A 23,239-nucleotide genomic window follows, 5' to 3' on the forward strand; every position below is an offset into this window, starting at 1 on the left:
GCCCCTCAGGGTCTCCGGTCTCTTCTGTGGCCCCTCCTGGTCTCCTGTCTCTTCTGTGGCCCCTCAGGGTCTCCGGTCTCTTCTGTGGCCCCTCCTGGTCTCCTGTCTCTTCTGTGGCCCCTCAGGGTCTCCGGTCTCTTCTGTGGCCCCTCAGGGTCTCCGGTCTCTTCTGTGGCCCCTCAGGGTCTCCTGTCTCTTCTGTGGCCCCTCAGGGTCTCCTGTCTCTTCTGTGGCCCCTCAGGGTCTCCTGTCTCTTCTGTGGCCCCTCAGGGTCTCCTCTCTCTTCTGTGGCCCCTCAGGGTCTCCTCTCTCTTCTGTGGCCCCTCAGGGTCTCCTCTCTCTTCTGTGGCCCCTCAGGGTCTCCGGTCTCTTCTGTGGCCCCTCAGGGTCTCCTGTCTCTTCTGTGGCCCCTCAGGGTCTCCTGTCTCTTCTGTGGCCCCTCAGGGTCTCCTGTCTCTTCTGTGGCCCCTCAGGGTCTCCTCTCTCTTCTGTGGCCCCTCAGGGTCTCCTCTCTCTTCTGTGGCCCCTCAGGGTCTCCGGTCTCTTCTGTGGCCCCTCAGGGTCTCCGGTCTCTTCTGTGGCCCCTCAGGGTCTCCGGTCTCTTCTGTGGCCCCTCAGGGTCTCCTGTCTCTTCTGTGGCCCCTCAGGGTCTCCTGTCTCTTCTGTGGCCCCTCAGGGTCTCCTGTCTCTTCTGTGGCCCCTCAGGGTCTCCTGTCTCTTCTGTGGCCCCTCAGGGTCTCCGGTCTCTTCTGTGGCCCCTCAGGGTCTCCGGGTCTCTTCTGTGGCCCCTCAGGGTCTCCTGTCTCTTCTGTGGCCCCTCAGGGTCTCCTCTCTCTTCTGTGGCCCCTCAGGGTCTCCTCTCTCTTCTGTGGCCCCTCAGGGTCTCCGGTCTCTTCTGTGGCCCCTCAGGGTCTCCGGTCTCTTCTGTGGCCCCTTCTGGTCTCCTGTCTTTTCTGTGGCCCCTCAGGGTCTCCGGGTCTCTTCTGTGGCCCCTCAGGGTCTCCGGTCTCTTCTGTGGCCCCTCAGGGTCTCCTGTCTCTTCTGTGGTCCCTCCTGGTCTCCTGTCTTTTCTGTGGCCCCCCAGGGTCTCCGGTCTCTTCTGTGGCCCCTCAGGGTCTCCTGTCTCTTCTGTGGCCCCTCAGGGTCTCCGGTCTCTTCTGTGGCCCCTCCTGGTCTCCTGTCTCTTCTGTGGCCCCTCAGGGTCTCCGGTCTCTTCTGTGGCCCCTCCTGGTCTCCTGTCTCTTCTGTGGCCCCTCAGGGTCTCCGGTCTCTTCTGTGGCCCCTCAGGGTCTCCGGTCTCTTCTGTGGCCCCTCAGGGTCTCCGGTCTCTTCTGTGGCCCCTCAGGGTCTCCGGTCTCTTCTGTGGCCCCTCAGGGTCTCCTGTCTCTTCTGTGGCCCCTCAGGGTCTCCTGTCTCTTCTGTGGCCCCTCAGGGTCTCCTGTCTCTTCTGTGGCCCCTCAGGGTCTCCTCTCTCTTCTGTGGCCCCTCAGGGTCTCCTCTCTCTTCTGTGGCCCCTCAGGGTCTCCGGTCTCTTCTGTGGCCCCTCAGGGTCTCCTGTCTCTTCTGTGGCCCCTCAGGGTCTCCTGTCTCTTCTGTGGCCCCTCAGGGTCTCCTGTCTCTTCTGTGGCCCCTCAGGGTCTCCTCTCTCTTCTGTGGCCCCTCAGGGTCTCCTCTCTCTTCTGTGGCCCCTCAGGGTCTCCGGTCTCTTCTGTGGCCCCTCAGGGTCTCCGGTCTCTTCTGTGGCCCCTCAGGGTCTCCGGTCTCTTCTGTGGCCCCTCAGGGTCTCCTGTCTCTTCTGTGGCCCCTCAGGGTCTCCTGTCTCTTCTGTGGCCCCTCAGGGTCTCCTGTCTCTTCTGTGGCCCCTCAGGGTCTCCTGTCTCTTCTGTGGCCCCTCAGGGTCTCCGGTCTCTTCTGTGGCCCCTCAGGGTCTCCGGGTCTCTTCTGTGGCCCCTCAGGGTCTCCTGTCTCTTCTGTGGCCCCTCAGGGTCTCCTCTCTCTTCTGTGGCCCCTCAGGGTCTCCTCTCTCTTCTGTGGCCCCTCAGGGTCTCCGGTCTCTTCTGTGGCCCCTCAGGGTCTCCGGTCTCTTCTGTGGCCCCTCAGGGTCTCCGGTCTCTTCTGTGGCCCCTCAGGGTCTCTCTCCCCGGAGGACCCGGATGAGCTGTGTAGTGATTCCGCTCCTGATTGGCTGTTGCTAGGTAACCCGGTGATGGCGGCCGCTGTGCCGGGACGCGTGCGCTCCTGTATCAGAACAAAAGCCGTGGAGACCGGAAGCGGCGGCAGAAGAGCAGAGCGGGTCCGGAGCCGCCGTCACACCGGCCGCAGAGCTGAGGGCCCCGGGACGCTGCAGGTGACCGGTGTACGGGGTGGGCGGAGACAAGAGCTCGGGGCGGAGCTACAGGGGCAGAGGATGTGTGTCTGGGGGGCTCCCGTGTGTCTGGGGGTCTGCCGTGTGTCTGGGGGTCTCCTGTGTCTGGGGGTCTCCTGTGTGTGTGGGGGTCTCCTGTGTCTGGGGGGCTCCTGTGTCTGGGGGGCTCCTGTGTGTCTGGGGGCTCCTGTGTGTCTGGGGGCTCCTGTGTGTCTGGGGGTCTCCTGTGTGTCTGGGGGTCTCCTGTGTGTCTGGAGGTCTCCTGTGTCTGGGGGTCTCCCGTGTGTCTGGGGGTCTCCTGTGTCTGGGGGCTCCCGTGTCTCTGGGGGTCTCCCGTGTGTCTGGGGTCTCCCGTGTGTCTGGGGGGTTTCCGTGTGTCTGGGGGTCTCCTGTGTGTCTGGGGGTCTGCCGTGTGTCTGGGGGTCTGCCGTGTGTCTGGGGGTCTCCCGTGTGTCTGGGGGTCTCCCGTGTGTCTGGGGGTCTCCTGTGTGTGTCTGGGGGTCTCCCGTGTGTCTGGGGGTCTCCTGTGTCTGGGGGTTTCCTGTGTGTGTGTGGGGGTCTCCCGTGTGTGTGGGGGTCTCCCGTGTGTCTGGGGGGTTTCCGTGTGTCTGGGGGATGCCTTGTGTGTCTGGGGGTCTCTTGTGTGTGTGTGTGTGTGTGTGTGTCTGGGGGTCTGCCGTGTGTCTGGGGGTCTGCCGTGTGTCTGGGGGGCTCCTGTGTCTGGGGGTCTCCCGTGTGTGTCTGGGGGTCTCCCGTGTGCGTCTGGGGGTCTCCCGTGTGTGTGGGGGTCTCCCGTGTGTCTGGGGGGTTTCCGTGTGTCTGGGGGATGCCTTGTGTGTCTGGGGGTCTCTTGTGTGTGTGTGTGTCTGGGGGTCTGCCGTGTGTCTGGGGGTCTGCCGTGTGTCTGGGGGGCTCCTGTGTCTGGGGGTCTCCCGTGTGTGTCTGGGGGTCTCCCGTGTGCGTCTGGGGGTCTCCCGTGTGTGCGGGGGTCTCCCGTGTGTCTGGGGGGTTTCCGTGTGTCTGGGGGATGCCTTGTGTGTCTGGGGGTCTCTTGTGTGTGTCTGGGGGGGCTCCCGTGTGTGTGGGCGGTTTCCGTGTGTCGGGGGGGGGGGGCTCCTGTGTGTCTGGGGGATGCCTTGTGTGTCTGGGGGGGCTCCCGTGTGTGTGGGCGGTTTCCATGTGTGTCGGGGGGGGGTTTCCTGTGTGTCTGGGGGATGCCTTGTGTGTGGGGGGGGGCTCCCGTGTGTGTGGGCGGTTTCCGTGTGTCGGGGGGGGGGGGCTCCTGTGTGTCTGGGGGATGCCTTGTGTGTGGGGGGGGCTCCCATGTGTGTGGGGTCTCCACTGTGTCTGGGGGGATGCCTTGTGTGTCTGGGGGTCTCTTGTGTGTGTGGGGTCTCCTCTGTGTCTGGGGGGTTTCCGTGTGTGTGGGGGATGCCTTGTGTGTCTGGGGGTCTCCTGTGTGTCTGGGGGGTTTCCGTGTGTCTGGGGGTCTCCTGTGTGTCTGGGGGGTTTCCGTGTGTCTGGGGGTCTCTTGTGTGTCTGGGGGGATGCCTTGTGTGTCTGAGGGTCTCTTGTGTGTGTGGGGTCTCCTCTGTGTCTGGGGGGTTTCCGTGTGTGTGGGGGATGCCTTGTGTGTCTGGGGGTCTCCCGTGTGTCTGGGGGGTTTCCGTGTGTCTGGGGGTCTCTTGTGTGTCTGGGGGGGCTCCTGTGTGTCTGGGGGGGCTCCCGTGTGTGTGGGGGTGTCCCGTGTGTGTGTGGGCGGTTTCCGTGTGTCGGGGGAGGGGGGGGGGCTCCTGTGTGTCTGGGGGATGCCTTGTGTGTCTGGGGGGCTCCCGTGTGGGGGGCCTTCTGTGTATGTGGTGTTTGTGTGTCTCGGGGTCTCCTCTGTCTCTGGTGAGCCCTATGAGTCTGGGGGGCTCCCGTGTGTGGCGTATGTGTGTCTAGGGAGACCCTGTGTGTGGCTCCTGTGTGTGTGGGGGTCTCTGCATTTTGCCTCCTTCTGCTCCTGCAATCCCTGTATTTCTGCAGATGACACCTCTCTTGTACTCGCACACGGATGATGGAGTACGGACCCCCTTCCTCCAGGAGACCCGCGGTCCCCCCCTCCAGAGCGGTGCATAGCGGGATCCCAGAGCGGCAGATGGTGAAGGTACTTGTCATACACTGACTGAGGGTCCTGACCCCACTGTGCACCTGAGGGGTATACCACGGTCCCACCACTCAGGGTGTCTGCGATGCAGTGACTAACAGCTTGACTAGCCAATCCAGTACAGAGGTCTGCTGAGCTGTCGGTGTGTTGATCGACAGGTCAACTAGCCAATCTGTGACTGGGGGCGTCGGCTGTCTCAGGTGTTCACTATCCCGGGTAATTACCATGCTACTTAACTGAGCAGCTTCTTCCAGACGTCTACAAAACGTACCTTCATCTTGTGAGGTTTGTGCTTCCTGTCTCTTGAGTTCTGTTTGCGTCATCTTTTGCCTGACCTTGGACTTTGTTCTGACCATTCGCCTGTTTAACCCCTTCAGCTCTGATCCGTTATCCTTCCGGTACTCTGACCTCAGAACGTTACCTGACTACTCTTCTGTCTCTTCCCTCTGTTTCTGATGTACCCTCCTGGCTTCTGACCTCAGAACGTTACCTGACTACACTTCTGTCTCTTCCCTCTGTTTCTGATGTACCCTCCTGGCTTCTGACCTCGGAACGTTACCTGACTACGCTTCTGTCTCTTCCCTCTGTTTCTGATGTACCCTCCTGGCTTCTGACCTCGGAACGTTACCTGACTACGGTTCTGTCTCTTCCCTCTGTTTCTGACGTACCCTCCTGGCTTCTGACCTCGGAACGTTACCTGACTACGGTTCTGTCTCTTCCCTTTGTTTCTGATGTACCCTCCTGGCTTCTGACCTCGGAACGTTACCTGACTACGCTTCTGTCTCTTCCCTTTGTTTCTGACGTACCCTCCTGGCTTCTGACGGCTTACTGCCTTACTCACTAGTGTCTCACAGGGATGCCCAGGATCGGTATGTGCCCTCTTGGCTTCTGACCTCGGAACGTTACCTGACTACGCTTCTGTCTCTTCCCTTTGTTTCTGACGTACCCTCCTGGCTTCTGACCTCGGAACGTTACCTGACTACTCTTCTGTCTCTTCCCTCTATTTCTGATGTACCCTCCTGGCTTCTGACCTCAGAACGTTACCTGACTACTCTTCTGTCTCTTCCCTCTGTTTCTGACGTACCCTCTTGGCTTCTGACCTCGGAACGTTACCTGACTACGGTTCTGTCTCTTCCCTTTGTTTCTGACGTACCCTCCTGGCTTCTGACCTCGGAACGTTACCTGACTACACTTCTGTCCCTTCCCTCTGTTTCTGATGTACCCTCCTGGCTTCTGACCTCGGAACGTTACCTGACTACGCTTCTGTCTCTTCCCTCTGTTTCTGACGTACCCTCTTGGCTTCTGACCTCGGAACGTTACCTGACTACGCTTCTGTCTCTTCCCTCTGTTTCTGATGTACCCTCCTGGCTTCTGACCTCGGAACTTTACCTGACTACGCTTCTGTCTCTTCCCTCTGTTTCTGATGTACCCTCCTGGCTTCTGACCTCGGAACTTTACCTGACTACGCTTCTGTCTCTTCCCTCTGTTTCTGATGTACCCTCCTGGCTTCTGACCTCGGAACGTTACCTGACTACGCTTCTGTCTCTTCCCTCTGTTTCTGACGTACCCTCCTGGCTTCTGACCTCGGAACTTTACCTGATTACGCTTCTGTCTCTTCCCTCTGTTTCTGACGTACCCTCCTGGCTTCTGACCTCGGAACTTTACCTGACTACGCTTCTGTCTCTTCCCTCTGTTTCTGATGTACCCTCCTGGCTTCTGACCTCGGAACTTTACCTGACTACGCTTCTGTCTCTTCCCTCTGTTTCTGATGTACCCTCCTGGCTTCTGACCTCGGAACTTTACCTGACTACGCTTCTGTCTCTTCCCTCTGTTTCTGATGTACCCTCCTGGCTTCTGACCTCGGAACTTTACCTGACTACGCTTCTGTCTCTTCCCTCTGTTTCTGATGTACCCTCCTGGCTTCTGACCTCGGAACTTTACCTGACTACGCTTCTGTCTCTTCCCTCTGTTTCTGATGTACCCTCCTGGCTTCTGACCTCGGAACTTTACCTGACTACGCTTCTGTCTCTTCCCTCTGTTTCTGATGTACCCTCCTGGCTTCTGACCTCGGAACTTTACCTGACTACGCTTCTGTCTCTTCCCTCTGTTTCTGACGTATCCTCTTGGCTTCTGACCTCGGAACTTTACCTGATTACGCTTCTGTCTCTTCCCTCTGTTTCTGACGTACCCTCCTGGCTTCTGACCTCGGAACGTTACCTGACTACGGTTCTGTCTCTTCCCTCTGTTTCTGACGTATCCTCCTGGCTTCTGACCTCGGAACTTTACCTGATTACGCTTCTGTCCCTTCCCTCTGTTTCTGATGTACCCTCCTGGCTTCTGACCTCGGAACTTTACCTGACTACGCTTCTGTCTCTTCCCTCTGTTTCTGATGTACCCTCCTGGCTTCTGACCTCGGAACTTTACCTGATTACGCTTCTGTCTCTTCCCTCTGTTTCTGACGTACCCTCTTGGCTTCTGACCTCGGAACGTTACCTGACTACGGTTCTGTCTCTTCCCTCTGTTTCTGATGTACCCTCCTGGCTTCTGACCTCGGAACTTTACCTGATTACGCTTCTGTCTCTTCCCTCTGTTTCTGACGTACCCTCCTGGCTTCTGACCTCGGAACGTTACCTGACTACGCTTCTGTCTCTTCCCTCTGTTTCTGATGTACCCTCCTGGCTTCTGACCTCGGAACTTTACCTGACTACGCTTCTGTCTCTTCCCTCTGTTTCTGATGTACCCTCCTGGCTTCTGACCTCGGAACGTTACCTGACTACGCTTCTGTCTCTTCCCTCTGTTTCTGATGTACCCTCCTGGCTTCTGACCTCGGAACTTTACCTGATTACGCTTCTGTCTCTTCCCTCTGTTTCTGACGTACCCTCTTGGCTTCTGACCTCGGAACGTTACCTGACTACGGTTCTGTCTCTTCCCTCTGTTTCTGATGTACCCTCCTGGCTTCTGACCTCGGAACGTTACCTGACTACGGTTCTGTCTCTTCCCTCTGTTTCTGATGTACCCTCCTGGCTTCTGACCTCGGAACGTTACCTGACTACGCTTCTGTCTCTTCCCTCTGTTTCTGATGTACCCTCCTGGCTTCTGACCTCGGAACGTTACCTGACTACGCTTCTGTCTCTTCCCTCTGTTTCTGATGTACCCTCCTGGCTTCTGACCTCGGAACGTTACCTGACTACGCTTCTGTCTCTTCCCTCTGTTTCTGACGTACCCTCCTGGCTTCTGACGGCTTACTGCCTTACTCACTAGTGTCTCACAGGGATGCCCAGGATCGGTATGTGCCCTCTGCTCGGTGGTACTCGCCATGCGGGTGCATCACATCTGTATCCCTGCTCTGTCATGCACCATTTTTAGGGTTTCACAAGCTTCTTGGTAACAAAGCGTTATACTCCACCACCTCTTCCTATGGTCTGCTGAAAAATGATGTGTGCACAACACCCTCACAAGGGCGCGCTTCCTGCAGAGGCTTCAGCAGAACCTCTGTGTGCACATCGCCTGAGGGAACATTGCAGAAGGCAGGTCCGTGGCGGACTATAGAGCAAGGGTATATAACTCCGAGCCCACGATATCACACCGGGTCTGAGATCAGGTGTCCTGTGATGCAGGTGATACGGCAGGTGCCCGAGACAGCGGCACGACAGGGGCCCGAGACGGTGGCACGGCAGGCACCCAGTACAGCGGCACAGTACCTGCAGCAGATGTACGCAGCTCAGCAGCAGCACCTAATGCTGCAAACCACAGCACTCCGACAGCAGGTAAGCCCACAGTCCTCCTGAGATCCAAGGGTCTTCTGCATAGAACTAACCTCTGCTGTTATTCTAGGCCAACAGAACGCCCCCCGCAGTCAGTGCCTCACAACCAACTCCATCCCAGCCGCTGATGGTGAGTGAACCCTCAAGTTTACAGCCCACCTTCCCAATGTATACACGCAGCCCATGTATCTGGGACTCCCTATGTAATCTGTGGGGGGGTGTAGAGAACAAATTGGGATACACCATGTCAGGGCACACTGTGTACTGATGTCTGGGTAGGGGGACGTATATCTGGGCGCTGATGGTGGGGCGCAGTCTGGGTAGGATGGATGTATATCTGGGCGCTGATGGTGGGGTGCAGTCTGGGTAGAGGGACGTATATCTGTGTGGTGCAGTCTGGGTAGAGGGACGTATATCTGGGCGCTGATGGTGGGGTGCAGTCTGGGTAGAGGGACATATATCTGGGCGCTGATGTCTAGGTAGGATGGATGTATATCCGGGCGCTGATGTCGGGGCACAGTTTTGGTAGGATGGATGTATATCTGGGCGCTGATGTTGGGGCACAGTCTGGGTATGATGGATGTATATCTGGGCGCTGATGTTGGGGCACAGTCTGGGTAGGATGGATGTATATCCGGGCGCTGATGGTGGGGCGCAGTCTGGGTAGAGGGACGTATATCTGGGAGCTGATGGTGGGGTGCAGTCTGGGTAGAGGGACGTATATCTGGGTGCTGATGTCTAGGTAGGATGGATGTATATCTGGGCGCTGATGTCGGGGCACAGTGGGTAGGATGGATGTATATCTGGGCGCTGATGTCGGGGCACAGTGGGTAGGATGGATGTATATCTGGGCGCTGATGGTGGGGTGCAGTCTGGGTATGATGGACGTATATCTGGGCGCTGATGTCTAGGTAGGATGGATGTATATCTGGGCGCTGATGTTGGGGCACAGTTTAGGTAGGATGGACATATATCTGGGCGCTGATGTCTGGGTTGGGGGACGTATATCTGGGCGCTGATGTTGGGGCACAGTCTGGGTAGGATGGATGTATATCCGGGCGCTGATGGTGGGGCGCAGTCTGGGTAGAGGGACGTATATCTGGGCACTGATGTTGGGGCACAGTCTGGGTAGAGGGACGTATATCTGGGTGCTGATGTCTAGGTAGGATGGATGTATATCTGGGCGCTGATGTCGGGGCACAGTTTTGGTAGGATGGATGTATATCTGGGCGCTGATGTCGGGGCACAGTTTTGGTAGGATGGATGTATATCTGGGCGCTGATGTTGGGGCACAGTCTGGGTATGATGGATGTATATCTGGGCGCTGATGTTGGGGCACAGTCTGGGTAGGATGGATGTATATCCGGGCGCTGATGGTGGGGCGCAGTCTGGGTATGATGGATGTATATCTGGGCGCTGATGTTGGGGCACAGTCTGGGTAGGATGGATGTATATCTGGGCGCTGATGTTGGGGCACAGTCTGGGTATGATGGATGTATATCTGGGCGCTGATGTTGGGGCACAGTCTGGGTAGGATGGATGTATATCCGGGCGCTGATGGTGGGGCGCAGTCTGGGTAGAGGGACGTATATCTGGGAGCTGATGGTCGGGTGCAGTCTGGGTAGAGGGACGTATATCTGGAAGCTGATGTCTAGGTAGGATGGATGTATATCTGGGCGCTGATGGTGGGGTGCAGTCTGGGTATGATGGACGTATATCCGGGCGCTGATGGTGGGGCGCAGTCTGGGTAGAGGGACGTATATCTGGGCACTGATGTTGGGGCACAGTCTGGGTAGAGGGACGTATATCTGGAAGCTGATGTCTAGGTAGGATGGATGTATATCTGGGCGCTGATGTTGGGGCACAGTCTGGGTATGATGGATGTATATCTGGGCGCTGATGTTGGGGCACAGTCTGGGTAGGATGGATGTATATCCGGGCGCTGATGGTGGGGCGCAGTCTGGGTAGAGGGACGTATATCTGGGAGCTGATGGTCGGGTGCAGTCTGGGTAGAGGGACGTATATCTGGAAGCTGATGTCTAGGTAGGATGGATGTATATCTGGGCGCTGATGTCGGGGCACAGTGGGTAGGATGGATGTATATCCGGGCGCTGATGGTGGGGTGCAGTCTGGGTATGATGGACGTATATCTGGGCGCTGATGTCTAGGTAGGATGGATGTACATCTGGGCGCTGATGTTGGGGCACAGTTTAGGTAGGATGGACATATATCTGGGCGCTGATGTCTGGGTTGGGGGACGTATATCTGGGTGCTGATGTCGGGGCACAGTGTGGATAGGATGGATGTACATCTGGGCACTGATGTTGGGGCACAGTCTGGGTAGAGGGACGTATATCTGGAAGCTGATGTCTAGGTAGGATGGATATATATCTGGTGTGAAGAAGCGGGGTCAGTGGGTGCTCTCGTCGGCTGGCCCGGCTGTCTTTAGCAAGACTGCATGGACCACGGCTCATACCACGGAACCATGGAACGCCCGCTCTATCTCCCAGTGGGCAATACACTACATAGACAACACAGGGTTAAGGTAAAACAGTGTGGCAATACTTTATTGAACCACAGCACACAATAGCAAACAGAACAATCCCCCCATGCCTGGAATTGCTTGGTTACATGGGCGCATATAAAATATCACTGCGTCTCCACGTATTTCCAGTATAACATGTCAGAGCTCCCAGGGTCGCTACTCCAGCTGTGGATGAACGCACAGAGAAGAGGTAACGACAAGCATAGGGAGATGACCAAGAACTGTCCATAGAGTCCATACAAGGTCCAAAGCCAGTTGACATGATGTCAGAGCTCCCAGGGTCGCTACTCCATCTGTGGAGGAACGCACAGAGAAGAGGTAACGACAAGCATAGGGAGATGACCAAGAACTGTCCATAGAGTCCATACAAGGTCCAAAGCCCGTTGACACGAGAGTCACCACCTGTCTTATCGGACCAGCTCCATGGAACCAGGCGACCAGCGGGTCCCAACCCTGGCTTTCTCCAAACATATCCATGGTTCAGAGATGGTCACTGGATCAGATCTGTGTCCTTCCAACCGGAGCTGAAAACCCCTAGGTTGTAGCCTATAGCATCCTAGACCAGTGTCCCTCGTGATGGTGCCATGATGAATTGGCTGCAGTCCTTTCTCTTGTCTGTTGGGTGGTTTGCAGAATGTCTGGCTGGTAGCTGTGTTACTTCCATATCCCAGGATGTGATCTCTGAGTCTTTTTATACCCAAGGCATGTAAACTATTTTTAGAATTACCCAGGGTCCTTCAGTCCAACATCAAGATAAGGTAAACAACGGTGATGGGATCAAGTAGCACTATTAGCATATAAGCACACATCAATAAACAAAGCTTAACCCACTCTATGTACAGTCACTATTACAGACTAAAGGTACCGTCACACATAACGATTTAGTTAACGATATCGTTGCAACGTCACGCTTTTTTGTGACGTAGCAACGATCCCGCTAACGATCTCGTTATGTGTGACAGCGACCAACGATCAGGCCCCTGCTGGGAGATCGTTGGTCGTGGGGAATGATCAGGATCTTTTTTTGGTTGCTGATCACCCGCTGTCATCGCTGGATCGGCGTGTGTGACGCCGATCCAGCGATGTGTTCACTTGTAACCAGGGTAAACATCGGGTTACTAAGTGCAGGGCCGTGCTTAGTAACCCGATATTTACCCTGGTTACCATTGTAAAAGTTAGAAAAAAAAAAAAAAACCAGTACATGCATTCCAAAGTCTGTCACGTCCCCCGCCGTCAGCTTCCCGCACTGACTGTCAGCGCCGGCCGTAAAGCAGAGCACAGCGGTGACGTCACCGCTGTGCTCTGCTTTACGGCCGGCGCTGACAGTCAGTGCGGGAAGCTGACGGCGGGGGACGTGACAGGAATGTGAGTATGTAGTTTTGTTTTTTTTTTACTTTTACAATGGTAACCAGGGTAAACATCGGGTTACTAAGCGCGGCCCTGCACTTAGCAACCCGATGGTTACCCGGGGACTTCGGCATCGTTGAAGACAGTTTCAACGATGCCAAAGTCGTTCCCCGGATCGTTGGTCGCTGGAGAGCTGTCTGTGTGACAGCGACCACACAACGACTTACCAACAATCACGGCCAGGTCGTATCGCAGGTCATGATCGTTGGTAAATGGTTTAGTGTAACGGTACCTTTACACAGTATATTCGATAGGATATCAGTTTGCAAGTCTGTCTTCTTGACCCACCAGACATAAACACTTAAATTCACAAGCCAATACACAGATGAAAAGCCAGTACTTTTGGTTTGCAAAAAACATGGTTGTCTGGGAAATTAAGATACAATCTGGTTTCTTCACATCTGATATACATCCATCCTACCCAGAGTCTGGGTAGGATGGGCGGGTCACTCTGCCTTCATCCTCGGGGGGGGGTGTCGCTCCACCATCATCCTCGGGGAGGGGATGGCAGAGCGACCCATCTGGGGTTCGCTCTGCGGGCCATTTTCTGGTAAGTGATGGTTCTCCAGCCCTGAGCTCCTCGCAGGCACGTGTGTATCTGCAGGCACGGATAATGTCGGTGGGCTGTCTTGGAGTCACGGGGGTCTGTGTGAGCTTTTACATTGGTGGTGCCCCCTCTGTCACCCCTACAGCAGTAAATGCCCGTCCGGCCAGGAGATGGTGGCTGACGAGAGGAGGCAGATTTGCCCTTCTGTGTCTGACATCCCAGGGCCGGCGTGCTGTGAATGGCGCCTCCCACATGACTGAGTGCTGACATCACACTCCTCCTCCGGATTGGTTGTTGTTTCCTCCTCCCACTTCTTTAGCTCACACTCTTCTGATTGGCTGATCAGTTCTGCGGGTGAGAGCAGAAAAAGGCTGATAACCCCCCCCCCACTTGGGAGGAGCCTTTTAGTGTGGGTGGGGCCTGCTGATGTCAGGTGATCACAGCTGGGCCCCTGTGCAGTAGGACAGCAATGGTGTCGCCATCCCATGGGGCCACAATCAGCCAGAGATGTGGGTCCTGCCGTGGCCTCATGGACATCCCTGACCGTCCTCCATGTTGTCCCTTTCAGCTGATATTTACCCCGGTCGCCTCTATGAGCAGCGTCCCAGCCGCGGTCACTCCAGGGGCCACTTCTCAGGTGAGTGACCACAAACCAAGTGTTGGGGTCTCAGAGGCCACGATCAGAAGACCACACTGACGTCTGATCTGTAGGTGCAGAATCTCACACTACGAGCAGGAAGCACTGCCCAATCACAGCCTCTCGGGCCCCCGGCAGCCGGGCCCCCCGAGACTGTTACCAGCAGCAACCAGGAGACTTCAAGCAAGACCCCGGAGCCCCTGACTGTGCAGCCCCCCAACACCCCAGGTGAGACTAAGCACGACTACAAAATGCTCTGTATATAATACGATGTCCCCCATTACTGACCCTGTACTCTGTATATAATACGGGATATATAGGGTGTTTGGGTGCTGCATGGGTGGATGGTGGGGTGAATGGATGGATCGGTGGTGGGCTGTGTGGATTGGTGGGGTGACCGGATGGATTGGTGGTGGGCTGTGTGGATTGGTGGAGTGACCGGATGGATTGGTGGTGGGCTGTGTTGATTGGTGGGATGACCGGATGGAGTGGTGGTGCTGGTGGGCTGTGTTGATTGGTGGGATGACCGGATGGAGTGGTGGTGCTGGTGGGCTGTGTGGATTCGTGGGGTGACCGGATGGATTGGTGGTGCTGGTGGGCTGTGTTGATTGGTGGGATGACCGGATGGAGTGGTGGTGCTGGTGGGCTGTGTGGATTGGTGGAGTGACCGGATGGATTGGTGGTGGGCTGTGTGGATTGGTGGGGTGACCGGATGGATTGGTGGTGGGCTGTGTTGATTGGTGGGATGACCGGATGGAGTGGTGGTGCTGGTGGGCTGTGTTGATTGGTGGGATGACCGGATGGAGTGGTGGTGCTGGTGGGCTGTGTGGATTCGTGGGGTGACCGGATGGATTGGTGGTGCTGGTGGGCTGTGTTGATTGGTGGGATGACCGGATGGAGTGGTGGTGCTGGCGGGCTGTGTGGATTGGTGGGGTGACCGGATGGATTGGTGGTGCTGGCGGGCTGTGTTGATTGGTGGAGTGACCGGATGGATTGGTGGCGGGCGGTGTTGATTGGTGGGATGAGCGGATGGATTGGTGGTGGGCTGTGTGGATTGGTGGAGTGACCGGATGGATTGGTGGTGCTGGCGGGCTGTGTACAGTGTTTGAGGGCTGCATGGATGGTGGCAGGCTGTGGCGTGAGTAGATGGATTGGTGGTGGTGGGCTGTGTTGATTGGTGGTGGGCTGTGTTTGGTGGGGTGACTGGATGGAGTGGTGGTGGTGGGCTGTGTGGATTGGTGGGGTGACCGGATGAATTGGTGGTGGTAGTGGGTTGGTGGGGTGACCGGATGGAGTGGTAGTGGTGGGGTGACCGGATAGATTGGTGGTGGTGGGCTGTGTTGATTGGTGGGGTGACCGGATGGATTGGTGGTGGGCTGTGTGGATTGGTGGAGTGACCAGATGGATTGGTTGTAGTGGGTTGACTTGGTGGGGTGACCGGGTGGGGTTGTGGATTGGTGGGGTGACCGGATGGAGTGGTGGTGGTGGGCTGTATTGATTGGTGGGGTGACCGGGTGGGTTGTGTGGATTGGTGGGGTGACCGGATGGATTGGTGGTGGGTGACCGGATGGATTGGTGGTGGTGGGTGACCGGATGGATTGGTGGTGTTGGTGGGGTGACCGGATGGATTGGTGGGCTGTGTGGGTAGGTGGGGTGACCAGATGGATTGGTGGTGGTGGGCTGTGTGGGTAGGTGGGGTGACCAGATGGATTGGTGGTGGGTTGGTGGGGTGACCGGATGGATTGGTGGTAGAGGGGTGACCGGATGGATTGGTGGTGGTGGGCTGTGTGGGTAGGTGGGGTGACCAGATGGATTGGTGGTGGGGTGACCGGATGGATTGGTGGTAGTGGGTTGGTGGCGTGACCTTATGGATTGGTGGTGGTGATGGGCTGTGTAGGTTGGTGGGGTGACCGGGTGGGTTGGTGGTGGTGAGCTGTGTGGGTAGGTGGGCTGACGGGATTGATTGGTGGTGGTGGGCTGTGTGAGTAGGTGGGCTGACCGGATGGATTTGTGGTGGTGAGCTGACCGGATGGATTGGTGGGCTGTGTGGGTAGGTGGGGTGACCGGATGGATTGGTGGTGTGACCGGATGGATTGGTGGGCTGTGTGGGTAGGTGGGGTGACCGGATGGATTGGTGGGCTGTGTAGGTTGGTGGGGTGACCGGATGGATTGGTGGTGGTGGGGTGACCGGGTGGGTTGTGTGGATTGGTGGGGTGACCGGATGGATTGGTGGTGGTGGGGTGACCGGGTGGGTTGTGTGGATTGGTGGGGTGACCGGATGGATTGGTGGTGGTGGGGTGACCGGGCGGGCTGTGTGGGTAGGTGGGCTAACCGGATGGATTGGTGGGCTGTGTGGGTAGGTGGGGTGACCGGATGGATTGGTGGTGGGTTGGTGGGGTGACCGGATGGATTGGTGGTGGTGGTGGTGGGCTGTGTGGGTAGGTGGGGTGACCGGATAGATTGGTGGTGTGACCGGATGGATTGGTGGGCTGTGTGGGTAGGTGCGGCGACCGGATGGATTGGTGGTGGTGGGCTGACCGGATGGAGTGATGGTGGTGGGCTGACCGGATGGATTGGTGGTGGTGGGCTGACCGGATGGATTGGTGGTGGTGGGCTGACCGGATGGATTGGTGGTGGTGGAGTGACCGGATGGATTGGTGGTGGTGGGCTGACCGGATGGATTGGTGGTGGTGGAGTGACCGGATGGATTGGTGGTGGTGGGCTGACCGGATGGATTGGTGGGCTGTGTGGGTAGGTGGGGTGACCGGATGGATTGGTGGTAGTGGGTTGATGGGGTGACCGGATGGATTGGTGATGGGCTGTGTAGGTTGGTGGGGTGACCGGATGGAGTGGTGGTGGTGGTGGTGGGCTGTGTGGGTAGGTGGGGTGACCGGATGGATTGGTGGTAGTGGGTTGATGGGGTGACCGGATGGATTGGTGGTGGTGGGGTGACCGGGTGGGTTGTGTGGATTGGTGGGGTGACCGGATGGATTGGTGGTGGTGGGCTGTGTGGGTAGGTGGGCTGACCGGATGGATTGGTGGTGGTGGGCTGACCGGATGGATTGGTGGGCTGTGTGGGTAGGTGGGGTGACCGGATGGATTGGTGGTAGTGGGTTGATGGGGTGACCAGATGGATTGGTGATGGGCTGTGTGGATTGGTGGGGTGACCGGATGGATTGGTGGTGGTGGGGTGACTGGGTGGGTTGTGTGGATTGGTGGGGTGACCGGATGGATTGGTGATGGGCTGTGTGGATTGGTGGGGTGACCGGATGGATTGGTGGTGGTGGGCTGTGTGGGTAGGTGGGCTGACCGGATGGATTGGTGGTGGTGGGGTGACCGGATGGATTGGTGGTGGCAGGCTGTGTGGAGTGACCGGATGGATTGGTGGTGGTGGGCTGACCGGATGGATTGGTGGTGGCAGGCTGTGTGGAGTGACCGGATGGATTGGTGGTGGTGGGCTGACCGGATGGATTGGTGGGCTGTGTGGGTAGGTGGGGTGACCGGATGGATTGGTGGTAGTGGGTTGATGGGGTGACCGGATGGATTGGTGATGGGCTGTGTGGATTGGTGGGGTGACCGGATGGATTGGTGGTGGTGGGCTGTGTGGGTAGGTGGGCTGACCGGATGGATTGGTGGTGGTGGGGTGACCGGATGGATTGGTGGTGGCAGGCTGTGTGGAGTGACCGGATGGATTGGTGGTGGTGGGCTGACCGGATGGATTGGTGGGCTGTGTGGGTAGGTGGGGTGACCGGATGGATTGGTGGTAGTGGGTTGATGGGGTGACCGGATGGATTGGTGATGGGCTGTGTGGATTGGTGGGGTGACCGGATGGATTGGTGGTGGTGGGGTGACTGGGTGGGTTGTGTGGATTGGTGGGGTGACCGGATGGATTGGTGGTGGTGGGTGACCGGATGGATTGGTGGTGTTGGTGGGGTGACCGGATGGATTGGTGGGCTGTGTGGGTAGGTGGGGTGACCAGATGGATTGGTGGTGGGTTGGTGGGGTGACCGGATGGATTGGTGGTAGAGGGGTGACCGGATGGATTGGTGGTGGTGGGCTGTGTGGGTAGGTGGGGTGACCAGATGGATTGGTGGTGGGGTGACCGGATGGATTGGTGGTAGTGGGTTGGTGGCGTGACCTTATGGATTGGTGGTGGTGATGGGCTGTGTAGGTTGGTGGGGTGACCGGGTGGGTTGGTGGTGGTGAGCTGTGTGGGTAGGTGGGCTGACGGGATTGATTGGTGGTGGTGGGCTGTGTGAGTAGGTGGGCTGACCGGATGGATTTGTGGTGGTGAGCTGACCGGATGGATTGGTGGGCTGTGTGGGTAGGTGGGGTGACCGGATGGATTGGTGGTGTGACCGGATGGATTGGTGGGCTGTGTGGGTAGGTGGGGTGACCGGATGGATTGGTGATGGGCTGTGTAGGTTGGTGGGGTGACCGGATGGATTGGTGGTGGTGGGGTGACCGGGTGGGTTGTGTGGATTGGTGGGGTGACCGAATGGATTGGTGGTGGTGGGGTGACCGGGCGGGCTGTGTGGGTAGGTGGGCTAACCGGATGGATTGGTGGGCTGTGTGGGTAGGTGGGGTGACCGGATGGATTGGTGGTGGGTTGGTGGGGTGACCGGATGGATTGGTGGTGGTGGTGGGCTGTGTGGGTAGGTGGGGTGACCGGATAGATTGGTGGTGTTGGTGGTGTGACCGGATGGATTGGTGGGCTGTGTGGGTAGGTGCGGCGACCGGATGGATTGGTGGTGGTGGGCTGACCGGATGGAGTGATGGTGGTGGGCTGACTGGATGGATTAGTGGTGGTGGGCTGACTGAATGGATTGGTGGTGGTGGGCTGACCGGATGGATTGGTGGTGGTGGGCTGACCGGATGGATTGGTGGTGGTGGAGTGACCGGATGGATTGGTGGTGGTGGGCTGACCGGATGGATTGGTGGGCTGTGTGGGTAGGTGGGGTGACCGGATGGATTGGTGGTAGTGGGTTGATGGGGTGACCGGATGGATTGGTGATGGGCTGTGTAGGTTGGTGGGGTGACCGGATGGATTGGTGGTGGTGGTGGGCTGACCGAATGGATTGGTGGTGGTGGGCTGACCGGATGGATTGGTGGGCTGTGTGGGTAGGTGGGGTGACCGAATGGATTGGTGGTAGTGGGTTGATGGGGTGACCGGATGGATTGGTGGTGGTGGGGTGACCGGGTGGGTTGTGTGGATTGGTGGGGTGACCGGATGGATTGGTGGTGGTGGGCTGTGTGGGTAGGTGGGCTGACCGGATGGATTGGTGGTGGTGGGCTGACCGGATGGATTGGTGGGCTGTGTGGGTAGGTGGGGTGACCGGATGGATTGGTGGTGGTGGGTTGATGGGGTGACCGGATGGATTGGTGATGGGCTGTGTGGATTGGTGGGGTGACCGGATGGATTGGTGGTGGTGAGCTGTGTGGGTAGGTGGGCTGACCGGATGGATTGGTGGTGGTGGGGTGACCGGATGGATTGGTGGTGGCAGGCTGTGTGGAGTGACCGGATGGATTGGTGGTGGTGAGCTGTGTGGGTAGGTGGGCTGACCGGAGGATTGGTGGTGGTGGGGTGACCGGATGGATTGGTGGTGGCAGGCTGTGTGGAGTGACCAGATGGATTGGTGGTGGTGTTGGTGGGTGGCTGTATTCTCCTCGGCCCCCTTGTGTTGGAGCCTGTTGCGCTCACTGACTGTCCGCTTTTCTCGCAGCTTTGTCCCCTGCGCTGTCAGGAGCACTGAAGATTCCACCTCGCCAGCTTTTGCCCCCCACCCAAGTCCCCCAATGTCTTGGCTCTGCACCTGTCGCATCAGCGGTCCCTTGTGCCATGGCCAATGGGCCCAGAGGGGGTCTCGGAGCGCCCTGGAGTCCTGCGGAAGTGTCTGTACAGCGCCAGCTTCTCCTCGGCAGCCCGGCCGCCGTCCTGCAGATTGCCGCTGCTCCTGGTGCGGTGAGTGGAGGGGTCCGTACAAACTATAGGGCCGGACCCCTGTGACTTGTTCTGCTCCTGGGGCACAGCTGAAGGTTGGTTACAGTGTATCAGTGCAGACTGCTGTGACCTGTACATTGTAACAAGTCCTCAGCTGTGCGCAGTTATTGTTCCACCTCCGGATGTTTCTATTCACTGACAGCAAGCAGAGAATGTGTGAAGCCTCCAGCCGAGGCCGTGCTCTGACTTGTGGCTTCTGGGGGGCGCCATGTTTCCTCTTCATTTCCTCTCTTCTCTGTCTTGCAGAGCCCTCCGGCCGCAGAGACCCCCTATAATCCTTCCCTGAAGGGGTGTTCCCCTGTCCCCGCCGCGGAGTCCATCCCCGGAGCCTTGGACCGGTGCCCGGTGCACGGTGAGTGCAGCTCTGGAGGCTGTCAGCAGGAAGGCGCCCCCTCCTGTCCGTGTGCGGGATGACGCGGAGCTGCAGTACCCAACACCACCACAGACAGGAGGGGGCGCTGAGCGTGCAGTGATCCTGGCACGGGGGGACGGTGGTCACTGATCAGCAGAGAATAGGCGCAGGGGGTGGGCACACATTGTTCTGCGAGACCCCCACCACCTGCCACAGAGCGCGCTCATGAAATAGTAATCAACTGCAGGGTCACGGCCCCCTCAGAGAATGAGCCCCCTGAAGTGCTGCTCCCCTCCCCCACACACAGGACCCCAGAGATGGCTGACCCCTGCCTGCTGGGCATCCGAAGTCCCCCATGCTTTACACTGCCACACTGATCACTGGCCTCATCTGTAAACCCCAGAGCTGGTGACCCTGAACGCCCCATCACCTGAGCCCCGAGGTGTCCTGTCCGTCAGGGTGGGGTGTCCTCCTTGTGTCACTCTCTATGATCACCCTCTTCTGCAACTGCACCTCGGTGGGTGCCCCTGTTTGGGAGGGTGAGTGACCCGGTTGTGCACTGGGTGACCTGGTCTGGTGGTGGCGGTGGGTGACCTGGTCTGGTGGTGGCGGTGGGTGACCCGGTTTAAGGGTGGGTGACCCGGTTTGGTGGTGGCGGTGGGTGACCCGGTTTGGTGGTGGCGGTGGGTGACCTGGTTTGGGGCGCTCTGACAGCTGCTGCTGGCCCTCTTCCCCGCAGGCAGACAGCTGGCTTTCTTGCTGGCAGCTGCTGGGTCGCCTCCTCCTCCTCCTCCTCCTCCTTGTTTTGCTTGCTGCCTCGCCTGCCTCTGGGATTGGAGGAGGAGGAGGAGGGACGGGCGGGCGAGGGGGCGACTCACAAAGGGCTGAGCCTCTCATTCATTGTCTGGGCCGTGTGGACAATGTGGAGTCCTAGGCCGGGACCAGCACTTTCCTGAGCGGCTGCAACTCTTGTCTACCGGGGTCACAACAAAGAGCGGTGCACCCCGCAGAGGCTGCGACTCCCGGCCTCCACCGCACCCCGCAGAGGCTGCGACTCCCGGCCTCCACCGCACCCCGCAGAGGCTGCGACTCCCGGCCTCCACCGCACCCCGCAGAGGCTGCGACTCCCGGCCTCCACCGCACCCCGCAGAGGCTGCGACTCCCGGCCTCCACCGCACCCCGCAGAGGCTGCGACTCCCGGCCTCCACCGCACCCCGCAGAGGCTGCGACTCCCGGCCTCCACCGCACCCCGCAGAGGCTGCTTTTGGGGTCACTCTGATGGCCGGCATGTGGGTGTCTGGAGGTGGTGGCTCTTGTGGAGTGGGGTCCTATGTGTGAACTTTCCATGAAAAGTCCATATCTCTGAAGAAGCCGCTGACCAGAGTCGCCTACAGGTCAGTGAATGTGTGGGGGAAGGTAAATCTCCGGGGTTCACAGCAATCAAAAATGATATCCCGAGCTGACAACTGCGCCTGCCTCAGTGTCCTCCCGAACTGACAACTGCGCCTGCCCCAGTGTCCTCCCGAGCTGACAACTGCGCCTGCCCCAGTGTCCTCCCGAGCTGACAACTGCGCCTGCCCCAGTGTCCTCCCGAGCTGACAACTGCGCCTGCCTCAGTGTCCTCCCGAGCTGACAACTGCGCCTGCCTCAGTGTCCTCCCGAGCTGACAACTGCGCCTGCCCCAGTGTCCTCCCGAGCTGACAACTGCGCCTGCCCCAGTGTCCTCCCGAGCTGACAACTGCGCCTGCCTCAGTGTCCTCCCGAGCTGACAACTGCGCCTGCCCCAGTGTCCTCCCGAGCTGACAACTGCGCCTGCCCCAGTGTCCTCCCGAGCTGACAACTGCGCCTGCCCCAGTGTCCTCCCGAGCTGACAACTGCGCCTGCCTCAGTGTCCTCCCGAGCTGACAACTGCGCCTGCCCCAGTGTCCTCCCGAGCTGACAACTGCGCCTGCCCCAGTGTCCTCCCGAGCTGACAACTGCGCCTGCCCCAGTGTCCTCCCGAGCTGACAACTGCGCCTGCCCCAGTGTCCTCCCGAGCTGACAACTGCGCCTGCCTCAGTGTCCTCCCGAGCTGACAACTGCGCCTGCCCCAGTGTCCTCCCGAGCTGACAACTGCGCCTGCCCCAGTGTCCTCCCGAGCTGACAACTGCGCCTGCCTCAGTGTCCTCCCGAGCTGACAACTGCGCCTGCCCCAGTGTCCTCCCGAGCTGACAACTGCGCCTGCCTCAGTGTCCTCCCGAGCTGACAACTGCGCCTGCCTCAGTGTCCTCCCGAGCTGACAACTGCGCCTGCCCCAGTGTCCTCCCGAGCTGACAACTGCGCCTGCCCCAGTGTCCTCCCGAGCTGACAACTGCGCCTGCCCCAGTGTCCTCCCGAGCTGACAACTGCGCCTGCCTCAGTGTCCTCCCGAGCTGACAACTGCGCCTGCCCCAGTGTCCTCCCGAGCTGACAACTGCGCCTGCCCCAGTGTCCTCCCGAGCTGACAACTGCGCCTGCCTCAGTGTCCTCCCGAGCTGACAACTGCGCCTGCCCCAGTGTCCTCCCGAGCTGACAACTGCGCCTGCCTCAGTGTCCTCCCGAGCTGACAACTGCGCCTGCCTCAGTGTCCTCCCGAGCTGACAACTGCGCCTGCCCCAGTGTCCTCCCGAGCTGACAACTGCGCCTGCCCCAGTGTCCTCCCGAGCTGACAACTGCGCCTGCCCCAGTGTCCTCCCGAGCTGACAACTGCGCCTGCCCCAGTGTCCTCCCGAGCTGACAACTGCGCCTGCCCCAGTGTCCTCCCGAGCTGACAACTGCGCCTGCCTCAGTGTCCTCCCGAGCTGACAACTGCGCCTGCCCCAGTGTCTTCCCGAGCTGACAACTGCGCCTGCCCCAGTGTCCTCCCGAGCTGACAACTGCGCCTGCCCCAGTGTCCTCCCGAGCTGACAACTGCGCCTGCCCCAGTGTCCTCCCGAGCTGACAACTGCGCCTGCCCCAGTGTCCTCCCGAGCTGACAACTGCGCCTGCCCCAGTGTCCTCCCGAGCTGACAACTGCGCCTGCCCCAGTGTCCTCCCGAGCTGACAACCGCGCCTGCCCCAGTGTCCTCCCGAGCTGACAACCGCGCCTGCCCCAGTGTCCTCCCGAGCTGACAACCGCGCCTGCCCCATTTCCCCCCCCCCCCCCCCGGCTGATTACCGCGCCTGCCCCATTTCCCCCCCCCCCCCGGCTGACAACCGCGCCTGCCCCAGTGTCCTCCCGAGCTGACAACCGCGCCTGCCCCAGTGTCCTCCCGAGCTGACAACCGCGCCTGCCCCATTTCCCCCCCCCCCCCGGCTGATTACCGCGCCTGCCCCATTCCCCCCCCCCCCCCCCCCGGCTGATTACCGCGCCTGCCCCATTCCCCTTCCCCCCCCAGCTGTGAGCAGGTTGAGTTTCCAGCCTTTTCCGGTGCTTCCTTTCTTGCTCAGTAAGACCCTGTTCACACTCTGACCA

The 23,239-nt window shown here is 59.0% G+C and overlaps 1 protein-coding gene across 1 annotated transcript in view; it reads left to right on the forward strand.

Moving 5' to 3' along the window:
• The first annotated feature begins 2,256 nt into the window (after positions 1-2,256).
• LOC138651560 (polyhomeotic-like protein 2) overlaps positions 2,257-23,239 on the forward strand; it is a 62,136-nt gene continuing 41,153 nt past the window's right edge. Inside the window, exons 1-8 of the mRNA XM_069741854.1 lie at positions 2,257-2,347; positions 4,394-4,514; positions 8,132-8,281; positions 8,349-8,408; positions 13,346-13,414; positions 13,489-13,642; positions 19,138-19,376; positions 19,662-19,827. Of these exons, the coding sequence (XP_069597955.1) occupies positions 4,422-4,514; positions 8,132-8,281; positions 8,349-8,408; positions 13,346-13,414; positions 13,489-13,642; positions 19,138-19,376; positions 19,662-19,827 (931 nt within the window). The 5' untranslated portion in view covers positions 2,257-2,347; positions 4,394-4,421. The remainder of the gene's footprint in view (positions 2,348-4,393; positions 4,515-8,131; positions 8,282-8,348; positions 8,409-13,345; positions 13,415-13,488; positions 13,643-19,137; positions 19,377-19,661; positions 19,828-23,239) is intronic.

The sequence above is a fragment of the Ranitomeya imitator genome, chromosome 10 (genome assembly GCF_032444005.1).
Source record: "Ranitomeya imitator isolate aRanImi1 chromosome 10, aRanImi1.pri, whole genome shotgun sequence".
NCBI lineage: Eukaryota > Metazoa > Chordata > Amphibia > Anura > Dendrobatidae > Ranitomeya > Ranitomeya imitator.